This window comes from Ovis aries, chromosome 8, assembly GCF_016772045.2.
Source record: "Ovis aries strain OAR_USU_Benz2616 breed Rambouillet chromosome 8, ARS-UI_Ramb_v3.0, whole genome shotgun sequence".
Lineage (NCBI taxonomy): Eukaryota > Metazoa > Chordata > Mammalia > Artiodactyla > Bovidae > Ovis > Ovis aries.
The window spans coordinates 90,362,809-90,385,779 of record NC_056061.1 but is presented as its reverse complement, the minus strand read 5'-3'; the positions used below and the strand labels follow the sequence as shown (position 1 = coordinate 90,385,779).

At 53.1% G+C, this 22,971-nt stretch overlaps 1 protein-coding gene across 3 annotated transcripts in view; it reads right to left on the bottom strand.

The window, feature by feature from the left end:
* The window catches only part of SMOC2 (SPARC related modular calcium binding 2), a 162,434-nt gene that overhangs the window by 94,523 nt on the left and 44,940 nt on the right, over nt 1-22,971 (bottom strand). For all 3 annotated transcript variants that reach the window (XM_027972681.2, XM_060419334.1, XM_027972682.2), the window contains exons 2-4: nt 15,447-15,618; nt 5,577-5,683; nt 4,427-4,526 (exon numbers count right to left, since the gene is read on the bottom strand). In XM_027972681.2, coding sequence (XP_027828482.1) covers nt 4,427-4,526; nt 5,577-5,683; nt 15,447-15,618 — 379 coding nt within the window. The remainder of the gene's footprint in view (nt 1-4,426; nt 4,527-5,576; nt 5,684-15,446; nt 15,619-22,971) is intronic.

The following is a 22,971-nucleotide window of genomic DNA, read 5'->3' as shown; positions in this document are numbered from 1 at the left end:
TGCCTCTAGCAATGTGTGTCTTCAAACCTTCAGAAGGAAGAAGAAAAAGAGAAAACTCCTACAGAGGAACTCCAGGTCAGCTGTACCCGCATGGAGACCCAGAAACCCGGCCCCACAGTGGTGCCAAGGATGGAGGAAGGTTCAGTGGACTCCCTGGGGGTGGCCGTACATTTCTGAGCATCCCTGGAGCAAGCGACGCCCCATCCCCGGCCCCGGCCCTGCAAACCTGGGGTCTAACCAGCAGGGCTAGGGGGACCATCTCCAAGCCGCAAGCAGGACCACCTGCTGTCAGGCCAGGCGAGGCTGGGGATGTGTCTGGATGCAGCTCAAAGAGCAGCCTTCAGTCCTGAATGCCTCCCAGGGTCACTGGAGCTGGCCCAGAAGTAGGGAAGGACTTCCGCCCTCCTCACATTCCCCGCCCAACTCAGGAACCAACACGGTGAGGGACAGGAGGTTACTGTTCAGTCGCTCAGTTGTGTCCAACGCTTTGCGACCCCATGGACTGTAGCCTGCCAGGCTCCTCTCTCCATGGGATTCTCCAGGCAAGAATACTGGACTGGGTTGCCATTTCCTTCTCCATGGGATCTTCCTGACCCAGGAATCAAACCTGGGTCCTGGACTGCACTCAGAGTCTTTACCATCTGAGCCACCAGGGAAGCCCGTCCGACTCTTTACGACCCCATGGACTGCAGCCCGCCAGGCCTCCCTGTCCATCACCATCTCTCGGAGCTTGCTCAAACTCATGTCCGTTGAGTCAGTGATGCCGCCCAACCATCTCATCCTCTGTCTTCCCCTTCTCCTCCTGCCTTCAATCTTTCCCAGCATCAGGGTCTTTTCAAATGAGTCAGCTCTTCGAATCAAGTGGCCAGAGTACTAGAGCTTCAGCTTCAGCATCAGTCCTTCCAGTGAATATTCAGGACTGATTTCCTTTAGGATGGACTGGTTGGATCTCCTTGCTTATAAGCGCTGGGAGAGAAACTGTTCTGCCCCTTTCCTGTGCCGGCCAACACGCTCCCCTTTTCCAGGAACCCCCTCCTCTAGACATCTCCCCCACCCCCATTATCCTGGACGGTGAGCCGCCCCCTCCCCGAGTGCCTGCGGCTTCTGCACAGAACTCCCAGGCCCCCAACAGGGGTGTCAGCAGAGCTCTGAGCAGACGTGGGCACCTGGCCCAGCAAACGCTTGGTGAGTGCTGCTCGTGGAGATGGTCATTAATAAGAAATGAGGAGTGGGCTTCCAGGGAGGGAGGGTGGAGTGAGTGTTCTCTGAAGGACAAGACCCACGGGAAGGACCATGAGACCCACAGGATGGACCACCACAATTCACTGAAGGGACGGCTCTGATCACATCCTCAGGGGTCTCACCCGGTGAATGACTGTCTCCAGGAAACAGGTGTCCACAGGGGCTAAAGGGGCCAATTTCTCTCCAGGGAAGCCCTCTGCCTCCTGCAGCATGAGCTCCATTGAAAATCATGAGCCCACAGCCAGAAGGAAAGACAAGGGTGGTCGTCCACTCCCGAAAAGCTGTGCAATTACCCATCAGCTCCCGACTGACAGCAGGCAAGGAAGTGAACTGACTTGATGGAAGCTTATGAAAGTGGGTGAGGGGTCCCAGGGTCACGAGGAGTCACCGTGGTGGGGGGCAGTAGCTCCTTCCCCAGCTGGGAGTCTCCCGGGAGGCCAGTGAGCAGCTCCCTGGTCTGTGCTAATGAGCCCAAGCATCTCTTCCTCTGCTCACTGGTCCTTTTTCTTTCCTGAAAGTCGCTCAGTCGTGTCTGACTCTTTGTGACCCCGTGAACTACGCAGTCCATGGAATTCTCCAGGTCAGAATACTGGAGTGGGTAGCCTTCTCTGTCTCCAGGGGATCTTCCCAATGCAGGGATCGAACCCAGGTCTCCCGCATTGTGGGCAGATTCTTTACCAACTGAGCTATGGTCCTTAGGGTTTCCTCATTTATAAAATGCTGACCGTTCAAGACTTCTGACTTTTTCTGCTAGATCGCCTCATTATTCCAGTTTTCTTATTGATTCATAGGAATTTGGGTGCTTTGCATTAATGATTTAGAAACACATAATCGTGAAATAAAAGAATCCTTTGGTTGAAGGTCTTTCGGGGAGGAGTGGGCCGGGGGACATGGCAGGCGGGCCCCTCTCCTCCACTGCAGTCAGCCGTGAATGGACATTCCCCGCCCTCCTCACAGGCTGCTGACACGTGTGTTTGCACCAACTCATAACACACACACATACGTGCATTCTGAGAGCATTAGTGTTTACTGCTAAGTTTTAACACCTTTTTCTGATCTCCAAATTTCTAGAGAAAGTGCTTCTGTGGTAAGAACTCCAGGGTCAAAGACCACTGTTGGATGCTGGCGTTTACCTGATTGTAATAAACTGGACGGAAATCACATCTGTCCTCTACAGAGTGGACCAGGCATGCCAACCAGAGCAGGTGTCAGCCTGCATCCCAGAGAAGGAAGGAGGATGCTCCCGGGGTGTGCGGATGGAGCCCGACCAGCGGGCAGGCCCAGTGTCAAGCACAGGCTCAGCAAAGCGATGCCCATCACCACGTCCTTCCACGTGGTTGGTGAGGAGCTATCTATAACTGGGAAGAAGCTCTGATACATCAGCAAAAGCCCAGCATAAACTGTGTGTGTGCGACCCGTCCTCCCCAAACTCCCTTGCACAGCCTCCACGCATGTTCTGAGGACAGGCGCCTGCTTCTCCGCCCACGTTTCTGCAGAATAAAAGCGTGAATACTGCTGGGGATTAGTGGAATCTTTTCATAACTCTGGCCAAGCTGCAAAACCAAGCCACAGAAGTGAAAAGGAAGGTGCTCCTACAAGGAGGGGCCAGGTCTCCAAGGAGCCTGCCCCACCCACACCGCACGTGTCCTCAGAGACACCCCTCTCTGCCCCCGTGGCACTTTCCATGCAATAAACACCAGATTCAGGAATAATCTTACTTCCATACCCATCCCTTCAACCAAAATATCCAGATGGACAGTGGAAACAATGGAACACTTCTATACAGTAAAATGTGGCTGCTACCTGGTTGGAAAAATCAATGTGAGTGAACAGTAGAGTGTTTTGATCCTAGAAACGAAGTATTATAGGGAAATTACAAGAAACCTGGCCAACTTCGTTCATGGTTTTCTAAGAAAGTGCTTTCAGACACTACTTAATTTTTCAAAAGGTTTCACTAACATCACGGAAACAGGTACGTCTTCTGCTTTCTCCTTCATAAAATAAGGCTCAACATGACTCAAAATGCTGGTACCTGGTTGAAATGAAATAAGCATTTGCGAGCATCTCTCAGACTGAGGGACACAGAGGCCAACTCATTATGCTATTTTTTTTTTCTCTTTCATTTACTCCATGAGTTTGTAAAAGAATTATTAGGTGCAAATGTTAGCTCACTAAAAACATATTTTCAGCAATTTTTAGGTATTGGATGACATAACTGTTTTAAAAATAAAGATCCTTTAATTCCACATTATGCACACCCTCTGGCTTTTAAGTGATGACCAGTCACTTGAAATATTAGGTTTTGTGTTTCTGTTAATTACGTGTGTCATCATGGTGAAGCAGTTATGAGTTCTGACCAGTGACTTGGCTCCTGGTATAAATGTCTGAACCATGGGCAGAATTTCTAATTATAAGATGCCTGCTCTTCAAACAGAAAAGAGGCTTGAAAGTAAACTCTAAGTACAAATGCCTCAACATTTTATGTGAAAATTCAGGAGGATGTTTCGTGTTGTCACATAACATGTGTTTTTCCTTAGTGAGTTTAATCCAGTATAGTCGTGACGCATAGATCATGAAGCGTCTTGGTAAACGGTCTGACAAGTCTCCGTCACCAATTAATCAAAACTCAAGCTGCAGACCATTTTCAAATAAAAATGATCTGGACCATTTATAACATTTTGGTAAATTATTAATGGAAAACAGACCCTTTTATAGATTATTCTCCCGCCAGGGTTATTACCTTCAGTACATCAAGCCCACTTATGAGTAATAAAATAACACAAACAAACCATCTGGAAAGGGATCTGTGAAGAATGATCTGCTTTTTCTTTGCAATCATATACATACAAACCCAGAAACGCTCGCTTCTTTCAGCCAACGAAAACATTTGGTCATTTCTGCTGTGGACCACAGTCCTCGCGGCCACTGCTAAAAATTACGAATCCTGAACTGCCATAACCTATGCTGGTTCAGAACCAGATCTTCCACTTGCTCAAGCTTTCTTGAAAACAAAGGTCTCATAATATCTTGGGCTTTGTCCAGTGACGCAAATGTATCCCAATATTCCCCATAATCCCACCTAAACTGACTTCCTTTGCGGTTACAAGCAGACATTCGTGAGACAGTCGGCAAACAGCCAGCAGCGCCAGCCACGGGTTCGCCACGTGAGCTGAGTGAGACCTACCGGGACAGCGGGGTGTCTTGTGGGCCACGGCGGTGCCGCTGATGGGCCTCCCGTTGGGCGTCACGCACCAGCAGTACCCCGTGTAGCTGTGGCACTGGATCTGCGGGGAAGGGACAGACAGAGCGGTCAGTGCCCGCAGGGGCGCCCATGGCTCCTCCCGGCACGCCAGGAGGCCCAGGGCTTCCTGCGGGCTGCGTCTGGACACCTGGCAAGGGACCCCGTGGTGCCCTGGACCTGGATCTGAGGGCTGAAAGGAGCCGGGCTGTTTGCACCCTACGCCGGTAGTGCCGGCCCGTCACTGTTCAGAGTCTAATCCTCCACCGGCCCTCATCTTACGAGAGGCGGTCCGAGGCACTGAGCAGTCAGGACACTTGCTCCGGGTCTGCCCATAGGCCCGAAGCAGAGTTGGGGACAGGAGATGTGTCCAGCTGCCAGTGAGATGCTCTGTCCTGGCCCCACCTGCCCCCCACCGGCCAGCCTGAGTGGATGCCACCCACAGCTCCAACCTCCCTCTGTCTCTCTCCTCCCTGAGTCTTCCAAAGGTCAAGTGATTGCTGTAAACAACGCACAGAAGTCACATTATTGGGTGAAATCTAACGCGAAAGTTGCTCAGTCTCTCTGCAACCCCATGGACTACCCAGCCCACGGAATTCTCCAGGCCAGAATCCTGGAGTGGGTAGCCTTTCCCTTCTCCAGGGGAATCTTCCCAACCCAGAGATGGATCCCAGGTCTCCCGCACTGCAGGCAGATTCTTTACCAGCTGAGCCACCAGGGAAGCCTGTACTATTGGCTGGCTCATGACAGATCCCATCTCGTTTGCTTTTTTCCCTATCAAAAGCTAATACGTCAGTTAGCAGGGCTTCTCAGGAATTCATTTCCTTTAATACAAAATGACAATGATAATATTGACCCATTCCGGGTGGAGAGCTGGGTGATTAGACGCTGCCACTGATGGACAAGGTGACCTCGAGAAAGGAAGATGGCGCATGTGACCCTGACCTGTGACCTGGCGGGTGCCCCTCCAGAAGCGCCATCGCACTGGGGCTGGGGTCTCTGCTGTGAGCGGGCCGGCGGGACCCCGTCCACTCCCCAGGACAGGAGCGCCTGCTCCGAGGAGGGAGCCCCGCCCCGAGGGGGAGAGGCCGCCCACCTGGCTGTAGGTCCCGTCCTCACTGCACTCGGGGATGAACACTTGCTGCAGCTCCCTGCGGGCCTGCTCCTGGGTGTACTTCCTCTCGGCCACGCACCTGGACACGTCTGCGGGGAGGCACAGGGCAGGGCGCTGGTCAGGTCCCTGGAGACGCGCAGCAGAGGTACCACGTGGGCAGCCGGGCCGCAGGGGCCTCACGGGGCGGGCGGCTGCGGGCGGGCACCTGTCAGGGCGCCAGTGTCCCTGAGGGGAGGCCAGACCTGGCAGATAGAGTGGGGTGTCCTCCACGCCCAGGGAGGCAGGAGACCACGTCTCCGAAAAGCCACTGGGCTCAACCGTAGGGAGAGGCGGACTCTACTTCCTGGACAGCGGAAGTCGGAAGGCACCCCTACGGGCCATGGACAGACTCCAGGACCCAAGGACATACTCCGGAGCACATGGACAGGCCGTGTGCCACGTGGGGGCCACGACTGAGAGCTACGGTGAGAATCAGCCCAGGGACACTGGCCCGGGCGTGGGAGGGCAGGCACCCCAGGGGCACAGGCCGTCTGGCCTGTGGCTGCAGCCCAGGGGGCACGCCCTGTCTGTGTCCACCCTTGTCCACCCCGCAGGCTCTCCATTCTGCATCTGAGTTTCTCAGCATCTCAGAGTGACACCAGCTCCTGCGCTCCCAACCTCAAGTGGAAAATCCAACAAGATGTCAGATTAAAGAGCCGAGTGTCTTCACCAGCCCTCCTGGCGCACTGAGCACAGATTTCCACACATTCGCAGGGAACAGCCACTGTGATGACTGGATGGAAAACGCGGGGCTCCTCCTGTTCCTCGGGAGGACGCCCCTGGGACCCCATAAACCAGCAGAAAAGGGAAAGACTGGGACAGGCCCCACCCAGCTCCGGACGCAGGTGTCAGGAGAGACAGCCGCCGAGACGCACCATGGAGATCGGGTCACAGTGAGGAAGGCGGCCCCCACTCACCTGCTGCATCTGAGCTGGGCACCAGAGCCTGCTCACCCCGACACTCATCTCAGAAGCCTGGCATGAGTTACGGGGGCTGGGCTGAGCCCCAGGAAGGGCCCATCGTCCCAGGACCGCAGGCCAGCTGAGTCTGTGTCCACCACGGAGAAGGCCGCCCCTGGGGCCGCCTCCACCAGTCTCCCGCCCAGGGCCCGCACCCCGAGCACGGGGCTTATTTTTGCGGACTGCCAGCCCACATAACTCACTTGAATCTCACAAGTCGAAAAGAATGGCTTTCCCCATTTTTCTTAAGTGTTTCCAGATTTAAATTACAAGTTGCCTAGGTCTGAAAGGCCCTCTGGACGCTGAGAGATACTGCTTCAAACGTGTCCACCGCCCAGCATTTTTAGCGGGTGACTCTGCTTGCCTGGGAGTAAAATCTCCTGGCCGTGATGAGACGCCATCTGGGGCCCAGCTCCAGGCTCAGGGCTCCTGCCCCGCGGTGCCGGGCCTGAGCACAGATGCTGCTGCTGGGGGCCCTCATCTCGGACCCCAGGCAAGCGCCGCGGCGCCGCCCCTTGGCACGACGGGCCTGTGTGCCGGGGGTGCGTCGATGCGGGCCTCATGTCGTGATCTGCGTTCCTGCCAGCACTCAGCAACATGTGGTTTTAATGCAGCCTGTGTTTTCGCTGAGGAGAAAACACTGCTGTGGACTTCTGTCCTCATTTTTTTAGTATAACCTGTGGTTTGACTGTCTAAAAGGAAAAGTGATACGGTTCCCAGCCTGCAAGCTCTCCACGAGGGTCCAGACGAGTTACAAATTACTCCCAACAGCTGAACTCTGGCAGAACACGGCACACACACATACATCGGTCAAAGAACCCATGGGCCTCGCTCCTATCTCCAATGCCGTCTTCAAAAGCGGGTGCGTTTGCCACTGATCGGGGAGTTCTCAAACCTCTTATGTGGACAGAGCGCTAAATTCCGGTTTACACTGGCACACGGCTGGCGACCCAGGCACGGGGACGCAGGAGGACTGTGCAGCAGGACATGCAGGGCCCGTCCCTGAGAGCAAGCCTCTACCTGCCCGCCAAACCAGGGGGCCGCCTGCTGGACCACCTGCCGCACCCCAGACGCCTAAGTCGGGCGCAGCGGCTGCACTCTTGGGAAGGGTCTCAACCGCAGCCCACCACTTCCACCCTACTGAAATGCGGGGCCAACTCCCGGGGTATGTTGTCTCGTTTTCCTCATTGTTTTCTCTCAGTTGCAAAGTAAAAGAGATCCCTTTTCACAAGCGTGTCTACGCATCAGAAGACATCAGCCACAGAGACCATCATGCTACAACACTCGCTGTGAGCCAGAAACAAACAGCCACGTCCTAGAGCAGTTATTCCTAAGGATGCTGTCCTTTAAACAGGAAGCAAATCATTTCCTACTTTGCTAAAGTCACTCCAGATCAGATTAAGCGATTATGGGAAGAGACACATTTGCTGCCCATTTTAGGCAGAAGAATTCTGGAGAACAGTCACAAGGGCCCGAGGAGGCTCAGCCAGAACGAGGTCAGGGGCACTGACGTTTACAGGCAGCCCTGAGCTGGACCACCCCGAGCCTCGGCACTCTTCTTTCGGGGCCCCCATCCATCACAGACACAGGACGATGCTGGAACATGACCCTGAAGAAAGGGGACCGTGTTCCCTCTAACTCTTCCTAGGTGAGTCCTCACCCCAGAGAGAGCCCCCCAGCCAGCTCCTTACCGAGGAAGGAGCTCGAGGGGATATGGAATTATTTACAGTCCATCTGTGAAATCTATGGAGAGGTGACACTGAGTAATTTTCTGGTCAACAGACCTGCTGACTCTGGACACAGCAGGGCGACTACGTGTTGGTGGTTCTGAGCATCGGGGGGTCAACGTTCTGGGGACACAAGAGTTCTCTCCGCTGGGTCCCCGTGGCCAGCACAGGGCCTGCATGGACCAGGCTGGGGGCCAGTGAAGGAGCCAGCTCTCTGTTGGTAGCAGCCACAGAACACTAGCCCGAGGGTGACTGGCTTCTTACTTTATTGGCATCCAATGAAGCAGATCTTGTATTTCAAAAGTTGTACTACTTTACCAACCTGTCATTTTGAAGGCCAGACTCAGAAAAACGGAGAACTCTGTGCTGCGGTCTTCTTTGGCGTAAATGATGCGGAGCCCCAGGCTGTGACACAGAGCCAGCAGGACGCCAAGGAGGCTCCTCGTCTGCCCGCCTGCAGCCGGCCAGCAGGCAGCGCCGCAGCAAGAGCCCACACATCCTTCGACCAGAGGGAGCGGCTCAGAGCCGAGGAGAAAGGGGCCCAGTGTCTATCTTAAATATGTATCATCATTGTAAACGCACAAAGAAAGAAACAAACTAGACTGGAAAACCCAGGGTGCACCACTGGGGTGGCGCACAAACATATGAAAGCGTTCAGGCGTCTCTGACATGTTTATCCAGGACACAACCGACCAGAACCGGCTCCGTGAAGACTGACCACCGCGACCGTCCAGGCATCACACCAGCACCCCGTGCAAGCGGTCTCGGGATCCTTTTGTGTGAACTTTGGCCTCGACCTTTGCGGGAAGGGGACAGCTGAGGCTGCTCTGTGCTCGCCCAGCTCCCCCGATGAAGTCTTGGAGGATACAGGTGTTGCTGAAGCAAACAGAGAAGTGTTTTTGTTTAGTTTTGGGGGTTTTTTTTAAGACATTTCACAGAGTCCTGTTGTATTTCTGATTCTGGTTTGAACGTGAGAGCAACGGCCCCACCTCTTGTGTCTGCTTTCATCGAGAGGGTGCATCTAACACCAGACCTGGGAGAACCCCGTGGAAAGTTAAGGCCAACAAGCCTGGGGAGGGCTTCTGCAAGGGACAAGTGCTAGCCTGATTAAACCGACCTGGAGCCACGCGTGTAACAGGCATCTCAGAGCCTGCCTGCGGTGCGAGGAGTCTGACGAGACATGGCAGGAAGTGAGGACACGGGCCTGGCCAAAAGGGCCTGGCAGAAGAGACACACACACATACACACACACACACACACACACACATGTTCTTGCAGGACACACACGGAACCTCCCTGCACGGAGGTGCCTGCCCACATGCACACAAGTACGTGAACCTGTACACGCAGGCACACACATCACACACCTGCAGACTCCTCCATAGAGAGACTCTTTGCTGAAGAAAATGCTGGCAGGTCAACACTGACTTCAGTTCAGTTCAACTCAGTTCAGTTGCTCAGTCGTGTCCGACTGTTTGTGACCCCATGGACTGCAGCACGCCAGGCCTCCCTCTCCATCACCACCTCCCGGAGTTTACCCAAACCCACATCCATTGAGTCTGTGATGCCATCCAGCCCTCTTATTTTCTGTCGTCCCCTTCTCCTCCTGCCTTCAATCTTTCCCAGCATCAGGGTCTTTTCCAATGAGTCAGCTCTTCACAGCAGGTGGCCAAAGGATTGGAGTTTCAGCTTCAGCATCAGTCCTTCCAATGAATATTCAGGACTGATCTCCTTTAGGATGGACTGGTTGGATCTCCTTGCAGTCCAAGGGACTCTCAAGAGTCTTCTCCAACACCACAGGTCAAAAGCATCAATTCTTTGGTGTTCAGCTTTCTTTATAGTCCAACTCTCACCTCCATACATGACCACTGGAGAAACCAAAGCTTTGACTAGACGGACCTTTGTTGACAAAGTAATGTCTCTGCTTTTTAATATGCTGTCTGGGTTGTTCATAACTTTCCTTCCAAGGAGTAAGTATCTTTTCATTTCATGGCTGCAGTCACCATCTGCAGTGATTTTGGAGCCCAAAAAAATAAAATCAGCCACTGTTTCTACTGTTTCCCCATCTATTTGCCATTATGTGATGGGACCAGATGCCATGATCTTAGTTTTCTGAATGTTTGAGTTTTAAGCTAACTTTTCACTCTCCTCTTTCACTTTCATCAAGAGGCTTTGTAGTTCCTCTTCACTTTCTGCCATAAGGGTGGTGTCATCTGCATATCTGAGGTTATTGATATTTCTCCCAGCAATCTTGATTCTAGCTTGTGCTTCCTCCAGCCCAGCATTTCTCATGATGGACTCTGCATAGAAGTTAAATAAGCAGGGTGACAATATACAGCCTTGATGCACTCCTTTTCCTATTTGGAACCAGCCTATTGTTCCATGTCCAGTTCTAACTGTTGCTTCCTGACCTGCATACAGATTTTTCAAGAGGCAGGTCAGGCGGTCTGGTATTCCCATCTCTTTCAGAATTTTCCACAGTTTATTGTTATCCACACAGTCAAAGGCTTTGGCATAGTCAATAAAGCAGAAATAGATGTTTTTCTGGAACTCTCTTGCTTTTTCAATGATCCAGCAGATGTTGGCAGTTTGATCTCTGGTTCCTCTGCCTTTTCTAAAACCAGCTTGAACACGGACTTAGAGCAACCAAACTGTGCCCTGGTCCTGGGCACCGTCACCAGATAACAAAGCCTCCCTGGGAGGTAGAGGGAACTTCAGAGGCCCTGCCTTCTTCCAGGGCAGGTCATCTGAAGCTAGGCAAGCGGTCAGCAATGCAGCTTCCAGTCCGTTTCTCAGCTCCCCAAACGCAAGCGAGGGTTGCTGACCACCACACGTCCATGATCAGAAAAACCTTCAGAGAGATAGACTTCCTTGTGTTCGCCTGACCCAACCCCCTGTTTCAGAGACGAGAAGTCAGGTGCAGCCCGCCAGCCTGGCCTCTTGTCCTGGTTACATGGTTCCCTGACCTCTGGGAGCTCGGGGTGTGCAGAGGCCAGGACCTCGCCACCCTGGCCCTATCCCTGCCCATGTGGAGACCTACAGCGGCTCCTGCCCTGGACCGGGGCGGGGAGGGAGGCAGGTGGGGGCCACGCCAGTGTGCTGGGCTGCATGCCTGCGGCGCTCTCAGGCGCTGTGTCGTGCGTTTTAGTAAAGTCACAGTGAAAGCACCCGGAGCACGTCAGAGAGGGGCTGAGCGGCACTCTCAGGTCTGCAGAGGCCCACTGGAAACCTCGGTGCCCTCCACGTGTGTGGGCCACACTTTCCACAAAGTGTCCAGAAACAGAGCTGGGCCTGAGCGCTCCCTACAGGACCAGCAGAGTCCAGGTCCTGCCCAGGTCAGCAGGACATCCCCCGCAAGTGGCCCGGGTCCTGTGCGTGAATGCAGATGGTCCCATGGACCCAGGGCCCAGCCTGCCCTGAGCATGCCGAGGTGACTCATCACAGCACCCAACTTGGACAAAGGGCCTGTAAGCCATCCCAAGGCTTCTAGACCAATGGTCACTATTTGGCCAGAGTGAACGCCCAGGTGGGTATCACTCAGGCTTTTCACAGGGAGAGAGTGAGGGGTCTGGAAGTCATCACAACCGAGATGGTGTGGGGTCCATCTGCACAACATTTCAGGGCCCCCGTGCTCACGCACTGATGACACTCATGCCCACCGAGACCCCAACACGGGCAGCGGTCACTCTGCAGTGACCGTCAGGACAGCACTTGTGAGGTTCGGGCAGTGGAGGAGGGCATCACTCTGCGACAGTGTCCCTCTTACACATCCGTCACTCAAAAGACCTGGGTCTTAGAATCTCCAGGAAGCTGCTTTTGTCAGAATCCTTTATGACAGTGTTTCCAGAAATCTCAGAATATTTCCAAGATCTCCTGGCATCTGACTTTTCTTTTCCTTCTTTCTTCTGTTTTTTTTTTTTTAATGCCAGAGATTTTCTGGAAAAGAAAGACAGTCCCAATGGTCTTAGATCAAAAGAAAAACATTAATGAGTTTGCTGGGTTCTAAAAATACAGACTCCACAAATTTCAAAGAAAATACGAGAAAAACCTATCGGTGTAAACCACTGCACTTCTGTTCAAGGTCAGCAGAGCATAATATGAAATGCAAAAAGCATTTTCACCCAACTTAACCAAATACTGAAATATTTCAATCGTTCCCAAACTAGAACATCCAAAAGAGACCAGCCCATGAAGCTGTCACCCATCAAATACACAGAAATGTCCTCAGAACACGCAGCTTCACACTCACCAACTTGATACTTGATTCACCAGCCAATTTCAACACCGGGAACAATTTAGGGCAAACGTGGATGGGTCTTGGCGTTCCCTGCGGTGGAAGGGCCTTTCAGCCTGCTTCTCCAGCTCTCACCGTCAGAGCAGGACACACGCGAGCTGGGCTGGTGTGGAGTCTCGCCAGTGCTCTTGGACAGAGCGGGACAGCAGCACCCCAGCTGCCACCAGGATGCCCGTCCGCCCACCAGCACCAGGGCCCTCCTGTCCACACTGAACCCCCATCGTGTGGCCCAGGGCAGGCTGGGGGTGTTAGATGCCGGACTTCGGGCGACAGGACAGGGAAGCGACCTGAGAAGCAAGCCAGCTGGTATGAGGGGCCCATGCTGTCTAGGGAGGTCCCGCTCCCGCTCTGAGCCCCTTCCAGGGAGAGGCTGCTTATTCAGGAAAAGTCTGGTGCAGATGGGAAACTCCTTCTCTGTGGCCCCCTACAGACCACACTCAGATCGCCAGACCCAGAGACAGGGGCTGAGAGCAGACGCCTCAGAGCCCAAGCCTGCCCCCAGGTCTACCATGTCAGGGGTCCCTAATGCCCGCTCATTTCAAACTGTGCTGCGCAACCAACAGCGCCGCTTTAAAGTGACTTTATATATTTGCTACCCCCAGTAGCTGAAGCACCAAATAAACTTGATCTTGAAATTCACAGGTATCTTCACATTCTCTTTATTTTAATCCTTTTGATTTGAATTAAACTTGATCTTAAGAGATAAGCCCTGTTTTTACCTACATTGCTGTTGTTCAGTCACTAAGTCACGTCCAATTCTTTGCGATCCCACGGACGGCAGCATGCCAGGCTTTCCTGTCCTTCACTGTCTCCCAGATCCATGTCCATTGAGTCAATGATGGTATCTAATCATCTCATCCGCTGCTGCCCCCTTCTCCTATTGCCTTCAATCTTTCCCAGCGTCAGGGTCTTTTCCAGCAAGTCAGCTCCTCTCATCAGGTAGCCAAAGTACTGGGGCTTCAGAAACAGTTCTTTCGATGAACATTCAGGGTTGATTTCCTTTAGGAAACCCTTGCTGTCCAAGGGACTGTCAAGAGTCTTCTCCAGCACCACAGTTTGAAAGCACCAATTCTTCAGCGCTCCGCCTTCTTTATGGTCCAAATCTCACATCCATACATGACTACTGGAAAAACCATAGCTTTGACTAGCTGAGCCTTTGTCGACAAAGTGGTGTCTCTGCTTTTCAACGCGCCGTGCAGGTTTGTCTCAGCTTTCCTTCCACGGAGCAGGTGTCTTGCAGCTTCACGGCTGCAGTCACAGCAGTAGTTTTAACCTTCTTCTCCCTTACCGCATTTTTTGTCGTAAATTTATGGCATGAAATTTCTTCAGTGAGGTGTGAGAATTCCAACCAAGGGAGTAACCCAGAAAAATCAGGCTGGATCCAAACACAAGTGAGCTACAAATGACGTTACCGAAAGGCCATCTGTGTTTAATGCCAACTTAACCTCCTGCCCAAAAGTGATGCAAGGTGGAGACTCTGCAGAGTTCCAAGCGCGAGGCTTGGAAGAGTCCACCCTGACAGACGGACCTAGACAGACAGACGGATGGATGGGCCTCTGGCCTCAGCGTAATCAATCCCTCTCAGACGCCCACGGAGACCATGGCCAACACAGAGGTTTAATATGGCAGCTTCCTCAGAGTCCTCCAGCTGAGGGTCTGATGGGAGTTATCACCAAGAGGATATCTGATGGGGCTGTCTAAAGGAGCAGGGCACCAAAGGGGAACATAAACCTCAAGCCTCTCGCCACAGGACCTGTCCTCACGCGCTAAGCCAGCACAGGCCACTGTTTCTAGAAACTTCTCTGCAGGGAAGATCCCTTGACACTTGAGTCTATTCTTGGGTCACTTCTCATTTCTCAGCACAGATACCTGAGGCGTGTAACAGCCATCAGGGCATAAAGTTACATCCAAGTTTCTCGAAGAATGATGTGTTTAGGGCACACTAATCGAACACGGGAGGAAGGCGGGTGCTGGGCTGCCCGATGCCCCTGGGCAGAGGGTCCCATGAGGTGCCAACAGGAGAGCACCCAGGTGCAGGGAACAGGCAGCTCCGTCTCCGTCACGGGGAGAAGTGCCTCTGACCTGTGCCCTAGGCAGGGCGGCACTGTGCGAGGAACAGCAGCCAAGCGCGGGCCTGAGGCCCCCGCTTCCCTTCGTGTGAGCGGTCGTCGGGCTAACAGCTAGACACTGCGGGACACGGTCTCAAGGGGGTTTTAGCCTGTGTGGTCTTTTCTCCTAGATAATAAGAAAAAGAAAGTTAAATCTCTTTCTGAAAATGACTCTATTTGTGTTTGAAACATGTTTTGCTGAGTCAAACCTTTCATTAACATGGGGAACCTTTCAATGTTTTGCTCTAAGCACGCTTGTTAGCTCCAAATCCGCCTCTTAAATCAGGAAAACTGAAAATTACAAGTGTAAAATCAGTACCAAAAAAGAAGAAAAAAATAATCCCTGAAAACAGCACAGGTGCTATTATACACGCCCCACGTGCTATAGAAGGTAAAGCGAGAAAGGCTTGAAAGAACCACTTTAAAAAACGGGAGCGAGAAACGATGATGTCAGGAGACTCGGGAAACATTCTGTGAAACTTGGGTGAATCTGTGTTGCGATGTGTGATGTCATGAAACATTCTAAGCAAAAAGAACATTCAACAAGAATATGATGATTCAAAAACGAGTCTTACCTGGACAAAGACTCACGAGCAGACACTCTTGACTTTTTACGTAGGAAAACTTGACCAGGTGACGATAAAGCACGTTTATCTCACATTTCTAAGCACGTTTACCGCACACTTCAGGGCTTGGCTCTCGAACAGTGATGGGAGGAAACTTACCTTTGCAGCTGCCTCGATGAGCAATTTCTAGCTGGGGGTCTTTGCACTTGGCGCGTTGAAACTCGCAGCGAGATAGGAAGGTCCTCCCGTCGGAGGCGCACAGTGGCTTCTGGGCAGAGCCCCCACAGTCCAAGCTGCAGTCTTTGTCCTTGTCTTGGTCAACTCTCAAAAACTTGGAGGAGAAAAGAAAAAAGAATCCAGACATCTTAAGGAGTGTTCTGGGGGATGCAGGAGGCTGTCTAAGCCACTTAGCGTTGAGGGAGTGTCTCAGAAACACGGTGGGAAGCCCGGAGGCTTCTGACCTCTGGGGTCTCAGTCCTCCGGGGTCACTCGCTGCTCTGCTCAGCATCGGGTGCCTGAACCTCTAAATGCTCCACCACTGGCCTGGGCACCTTCCAGGTCTGCCCTGGGCACCTTCCAGGTCTGCCCTGGGACACACGTGCTCTCTTACCTCTGAGAGTCTGAACAGCACTGCTTTTCTTTGAGTCTGAATTCGGTGCCCGGTTGACCCCTCTATTCACTATGTTTTGCCATCAGCTTGGAAGTCACGTGTATCCGGAGCCCCGTCTTTCTGGAACTGGGGGCCAGGCCCTCCCTGCTGGACAGCACCGCACAATCTCATCCACACCCCAGGTACTCCTTCGTGTGGAAGGTCAGTTTCTGAGTAAGTGCTCTGGTTCAAGAGGGAGTTCTTTCCACGAGGTCCGAGGGGCCCTCCGGAGGACCCAGGGCTGCAGGGGTGCTGCAGGCACACAGCCCCTGCCCTGGGGGCCCCTCCTGGATCCCTATCCTTGCCTCGGCTCCTCTGATGACCTGGACACACAGCTTCAGAGCTCAGGGGTCTCCCAGCAGGGCTCAGATCTGGCCGCCAGCCCCCACCTCCGCCCCCACCAGTGGGTGATGTCCCCTGCCCCCCTCAGCTTCCCAACCCCCCACATGCCCCACCCCAGTCCTGTCTAGTCCTGCTCACCCCAGACACAACGACCAACCCCAAGGTGACCCCAGCACTGCTTTGCGTTGGAGGACGTGTCACTGGAGCATGGCCTGCCCCACACAGGCCTTTGCTCTGATTAACGGAACACCACTGAGTCATTAACGGAAAGAAGGGCGGCGCGGAGGTGTGGTCACTACTCCACACTGCACGGTGTGTGCTGTGGCCACTTGGACGGCTTATCCAGCGTGTTTGCCCCGTGACACTTAGTTCTGCTCACAGCGGCCCTGCCCTGTTCACGCAGGAGCCAGAGGAAGACAGGCAGCGGACTGCAGCGGGAGCCCAGGGGCCTCGGCGACCTGTTCTCTCGTCAGGAAGAAACAGAAGGAAAAGTCTCACGCTCAGGGCGCCTCGTTTCTCGAGAAGATGGACACCCACACTTGCCCCTTTCATCTCCGAGCGTCCTGCTCGGCAACATGTGAAGACCAACCAACGCCGAAGCTGAGGTGAAGCCATGGGGAGGGAAGGGCCCTGGGTTTGGGGGTCAGCTGCCCAGGGAGCCACATCCCTCCTGGGGTGCAGGTGGGGTCCTGGGGAAGACAGGCAGCAAAGGCACTGTGGCCAGGAGCCTGTGGGCGACCCACATCTCTACCTCTGGGAGCTGATTAAGGGCCATTTCCTAGGTTTCTGGGTGAAGGCTCCAGCCACCAGGCAGTGCTCAGCACGGAGCGTCACGTCTGCATCCAGCGGGACTCCGGGACGCAGGGGACAGACTTTCCATGCTCTAATTTTTCCTGTGAATAAGTTCACTCGCTGAAATGATCTGTGCTTATTTTAACCAAGGGGCAAATGAAAAGAGATCATTGCCTTTCCAAGATTTTGCAAAAAAAAAAAAATTTATTTTTCTTAAATAGAGAAAGTACAGAAGCTTTCTGTGTGGATCAAAACAAACTGTGGAAAATTCTTAAAGAGATGGGAATAGCAGATCACCTGACCTGCCTCTTGAGAAATCTGTATGCAGGTCAGGAAGCAACAGAACTGAACATGGACCAACAGACTGGTTCCAAATAGGAAAAGGAGTACATCAAGGCTGTATATTGTCACCCTGCTTATTTAACTTCTATGCAGAGTCCATCATGAGAAACGCTGGGCTGGATGAAGCACAAGCTGGAATCAAGGTTGCAGGAGAAATATGAATAACCTCAGATATGCAGATGACACCACCCCCACCCTTATGGCAGAAAGTGAAGAGGAACTCTTGATGAAAGTGAAAGAGGAAAGTGAAAAAGTTGCCTTAAAACTCAAGATTCAAAAAATGAAGATCATGGCATCTGGTCCCCTCACTTTATGGCAAATAGGTGGGGATACAATGGAACCACCACAGACTTTATTTTCTTGGCTCCAAAATCACTGTGAACAGTGACTGCAGCCATGAAATCAAAAGACGCTTGCTCCTTGGAAGAAAGCTGTGACCAATAGACAGCATATTAAAAAGCAGAGACATCGCCTTAATGACCAAGGTCCGTCTAGTCAAAGCTCTGGTTTCCCAGTGGTCATGGATGGATGTGAGAAGGCTCAGTGCTAAAGAGTTGATGCTCTCAAACTATGATGTTGGAGAAGACTCTTGAGAGTCCCTTGGACTGCAAGGAGATCCAACCAGTCCATCCTAAAGGAAATCAGTCTTGAATACTCATTGGAAGGACTGATGCTGAAGCTGAAACTCCAATCCTTTGGCCACCTGATGCGAAGAGCCTACTCATTGGGAAAGACCCTGATGCTGGGAAAGATTGAGGGCAGGAGGAGAAAGGGGCAACAGAGGATGAGATGGCTGGATGGCATCACCAACCCAATGGACGTGAACTTGGGCAAACTGTGAGAGATGGTGAGGGATGGGGGACCTGGTGCGTTGCAGTCCATGGGGTCAAAGACAGTCGGACACGACTGAGCTACTGAACCAAAAAAAGCACAGAAGCAGGCTGACTGAATTCTGTCACTGTGGAATTTCAACTTCTTTTTCTTTTCGCTCTCCCTGAGACTGATTTGTGTGAGCTAACGTTCCATCCCTGGCAGCAGCAGCTCCCAGGAGACAGGATCTCCACACGAGGGATCCCGTCCGCATGAAATGCTGCTTGTCTTCCAAAGCTGCCTCATTCCGCTCCTCACAAGCATCTAGTTTTCACAGGCTTGTTCCTGTGACTCACAGTTGGCTGGGACCAGCGCAGTTTTGTCCAAGAGCAAGAGAGACAGGGAGAGGGGCCACAGAGGAGCAAAGCTGACTGAAACGTCCTGGGCCCTCCCAGGCCGGGCCCACACGGGAGCCCGCCCAGAAGGCGCGCCCTTCCATTCCAGATGCAGACAGGCAATAACCTAAATCCTGCTAATTTTTACGTATAAGAGGTGCTCGATTTGTATTTCCTGAAACCCTAAGACGAGGAAATGCAGATGACTTAGGGAAGACACCATAATTACCATTCTCTCTAAATGGAGGGCGACAGCCTCTCTCTTCTCAGTTTTGAAAAAGTCGAGCATTCAGGCGTTTGGGATTTGACCGTAATTCTTGGTAATTTAATGGTGTGGAACAATGGACCCGTTCTTTCTCAGAAATGAGAGAACTCATACTTTCTCCCCATTTCTCCCCCTCCCCACTTGTACCAGCAATTAAATTCCAGGGGAGGGAGTGCACAGAGGAAAGTGAGCTTTTCAAGGAGCTGGATTCTTTACCAAACAAAGCCGAGGGAAGAAAATGAACTATACCAATGTTCCTCTTCTAAAGAATTTAGTGTTCACTAACGAACGTGGTTGAGGGTCTTCACACTAGTTCCGCTCAGAGGCCCTTTGTCCAGCTTAGAGGGACTCTGCTGCACTTTGAGCACCGCTATGACAGCAACAACCTCAGGGTCCCAGGCCCGCCTCGCTTCCGTTCAGGATGCAAGGAAGTCGGCACGTGGAGGGAGGGGGAGGAGCTAAGGGGCTGCACGTGCAAATCTGCCTGCAGGTCACGTGGCTGCAGCACTAGCAAAAGCAGGTCAAGCGTACATGGATTGAAGCCATGGTCCGTATTCTGCTTGATAGACGCATGGGTTTAAGCCAGAGGAAAAGTGGGAACAAGTGCAGTCATTTAAGAAACAGATTAAACGCTTGATACGGACAAGTTTTTCCCCTGCAACGTCGATACGTTGATGGAAGACGCCGTTTTTACGAGATAACACATGGCATGGGTTAAATTAAGAAAAACATCTCTGAATTACATAATCATGCAGCTGGAAGATTCCCCAAAGCAAGAACTTTCTAAATAATGAGCCACCGGAAAGCGAACACAGCTTCCAAGTAAGTGTGCTTGCTCGATGCCAGGACGAGGCCCACACACCCGGGAGGGGAGGCGGGTCAGAACCCGTGGTGCGGCTGGGGAGCAGGTGGAGCTGGGGGGCTCGAGAGAGGAAGTGACCTTGAACCACCAAGGAAGGAGGTGGGGAGGACTGGAAACACACACCCTGCTTTAAAGAGCAGCTTCACTTTAGACCCTGAGCTGTCAGATCTCAGGAACATGCCCCCTGCTTTCTAGCGGAATAGAGAACCAAACCCGTGACTCAAAGCTGGACAAGCGCTCTCCAGCCCTGAGCCGGCAGCTGAGACGCTCCAGGGAGACACAGCTGCTGCGGGGGGTTCTCTGCCCAGAGACAGCCACCCCCCACTCATTCTCTCTCTCTCACTCTCTCACTCACTCATTCCTCATCCACTTGCTGGAACGAACATGCACCAATCCATGTGTGCTTAAAAAACACTCTGAGTGAAGTCGCTCAGTCGTGTCCGACTCTTTGCGACCCCGTGGACTGCAGCCCACCAGGCTCCTCTGTCCATGGGATTCTCCAGGCAAGAATACTGGAGTGGGGTGCCATTTCCTTCTCCAGGGGATCTTCCCGACCCAGGGATCGAACCCAGGTCTCCCGCATTGCAGGCAGACGCTTTAACCTCTGAGCCCCCAGGGAAACACTCTGCTTCAGTATTTTAATAGTCTTTGCCTCTGTTTCCCACTCTTCAGGGAGAAAGCCTCGCATTTCTAAGGTAGGAAAGAGTCAGGTCCATCTTGAATCGGACTTGCTCAGTGACTGTTGGGGGACTGTCCTCTGTCAGGCATCTTCCTGGACTCTGTGAGGGTTCAGAGGAGGGCCCGTCCTCGTGGAGACTAAGGCCCAGAGGGGAGCAAACAGCCAGCTCGGCCGGCGAGCACCGTCCTGTCGAGCGGGCCGACACAGGCCCTGCAGGCATCGCGAGGAGAGCGCGAGGTTCTGAGAGCCATGGGATGGTCTTCTGACTCCTGTGTGGGGATCTGAAACTCACCCAAGAGAGCCTCTGAGAAGACGGGAAAGGAAGACAGTGGTGTGGAGTCCAGGGGAGCAAACCAAGAACCATGATGTCAAGGGGTCTGCCAGGGGTCGTGCTGAGACTGGCCTGCAGACCAACAGGCCGGGAGGGATGGGGGCCCCCTTTCCTGCAACCACAACACTCCCAAGTCTGCATCCTCCTCGCTGCGCACAGATGACCCAGCGGACAGTCTGACAAAATGACCCCCACACTACGACAGCCCTCCAGGCCTTGGTCATTAACTGGCAATTAGCAAGGATGCTGTGAACCCGTGAAAAGTGGATTCTGCGACGGCCAGACGCTACTCAGGACCTTCAGCACACCGTCAGAACCACCAGCACGGCAGCGGGGGGTCGCGTGCTTATCTGCAAAGTGGGAGTAATTGCACTCACTCTGCTGAGCTTTGCGGAAGACGTGCGAACAGCTGAAACAGCGAGGCTCGCGCTGCGCCTGAGAAAGACGAGGTAAGCCGCAGGGTGAGGAGGGCGTCTGTGTCTCCACGTGTGCACGGCCCTGCCAGCCGAGGCTGGTGGATCTCCAGGATGCACTGGCCAGCACAGAGCCAGCGGGATGGGCTTTTACTAGATGCTCCCTTTTCTGATTTGAGAAACAAGCTGGGTGAAAACAACAGCCTGTGGGTCTTGCAGAGCGGGATCTGTCTGAATATGTCTGAGACGCTGAGTGAAACAGTATTGAGAACAGGGGTCACCAGCATCACTTGGGGTCTCTTGATGGCTTTTCATTGTATTCACGGGGCAGCTGCAGGAATTTAAAAACCAAGGGCAAACGATTGTGATGATTCTCTTCAGTTTTTATGACTAGATTTATGTTGTAAACCCAACAAAGAGAGAGAAAGTGGTCAACATTTGTGCTGATAAACGCCAATGTGGGTGGGGGGTGGGTGGTCGGCACTGTTGGGCAGAGTGGGCAAAGGAAGGGTATTGACTTTGGAGACAGGCAGCTGGCTGTGTGACCCGGGACAGTCGTCCTCTTAGCCAAACGATCCTGGCTTCTTCACTGTGAAATGAAGACGATGGCAACGCTAAGGCTCATTCCATCACCGTTATTGTGAAAAGAAGATGAAGGACGTGGATGAGGACGTGCTTGGAAAAGACACGAAGGTGCGACTTGCAGGAAGCCCTCCCGGGCAGATGCTCAATCCCAGGCATCTTTGCTCTGGGCCACACTCCCATCATTAAAGCTTCAAATCTACTGGATGAACACTGAGAGATCCTCCCGTTTACAGTCATTTTCAACAAGAAAATTAGGAGCATGAAGGTGAAAGGGAAGTAACTTAGGTGTCGAGAGGAGGGGGCAAGTTTTGCAGGAAGATGCAGGCAGCGAGGGCAGGTGGGCTCCACACTCAGGGTCCATGGGGAGGGGGCCCTCGTGCCTGGAGAGGGGACCCAGCAGAGGAGCTGCAGGAACCCTGCCCAGAGACAAACACAGGAGCTCTGCCCGCCACGAGTGCGCACTAACACAGGCCCAGGGGGCTGAGCACACCAGCGCCACGGTCCCTGGAGCCTGGCTGAGAAACGGGAGCTCCAGGCGCTCTGGAACGAGCAGGCGTGGCAGGGGCTGGCCCACTGAGGAGGAGATAGGAGGTGGGCAGGCCGGTGCCGCCGTCTGCTTTACTCCCAGCACTGCGGTCCCGCTCTGTCTGAGTGGACACAGACTGTTTGAGTTTTTATAGAGTCCTTGCGGGCTTCCAGTCCCCGGGCCCAGCCCCTCTCTGATCCTCTGAGCTCCAGGCACCCTCCACACAGTGAGCACGGGTTCCCGACCCCACAGCTGGGGCGGGCGGAAGTTCCGCTCCATGCCCTGCTCTGCAAATATCTTCTCTTTCCTCAAAGCCTCTTTTCTATCTACTTTCCTTCCCTGCCTCCACATTAGTATTTATTTCAATGATGAAAACAGATACCTTTGCTTCTTATTAGTACTTCTTGGAGATAAGAAACTCTTGGGTTTTGATTGTTCCAGATTTGTGTTTATTTGAGAGTCACTAGGAACTTTGTTACTCTCAGAAAGAAAGAAAGTGCAGTCACTCAGTCATGCCCGACTCTTTGCGACCCCGTGGACTGTAGCCCACCAGGCTCCTCTCTCCAGGCAAGAATGCTGGAGTGGGTTGCCATGTCCTTCTCCAGGAGGTCTTCCCAACCCAGGGATTGAACCCAGGTCTCCTGCGTTGCAGGCAGACGCTTTAACCTCTGAGCCACCGGGGAAGTCCTGGCG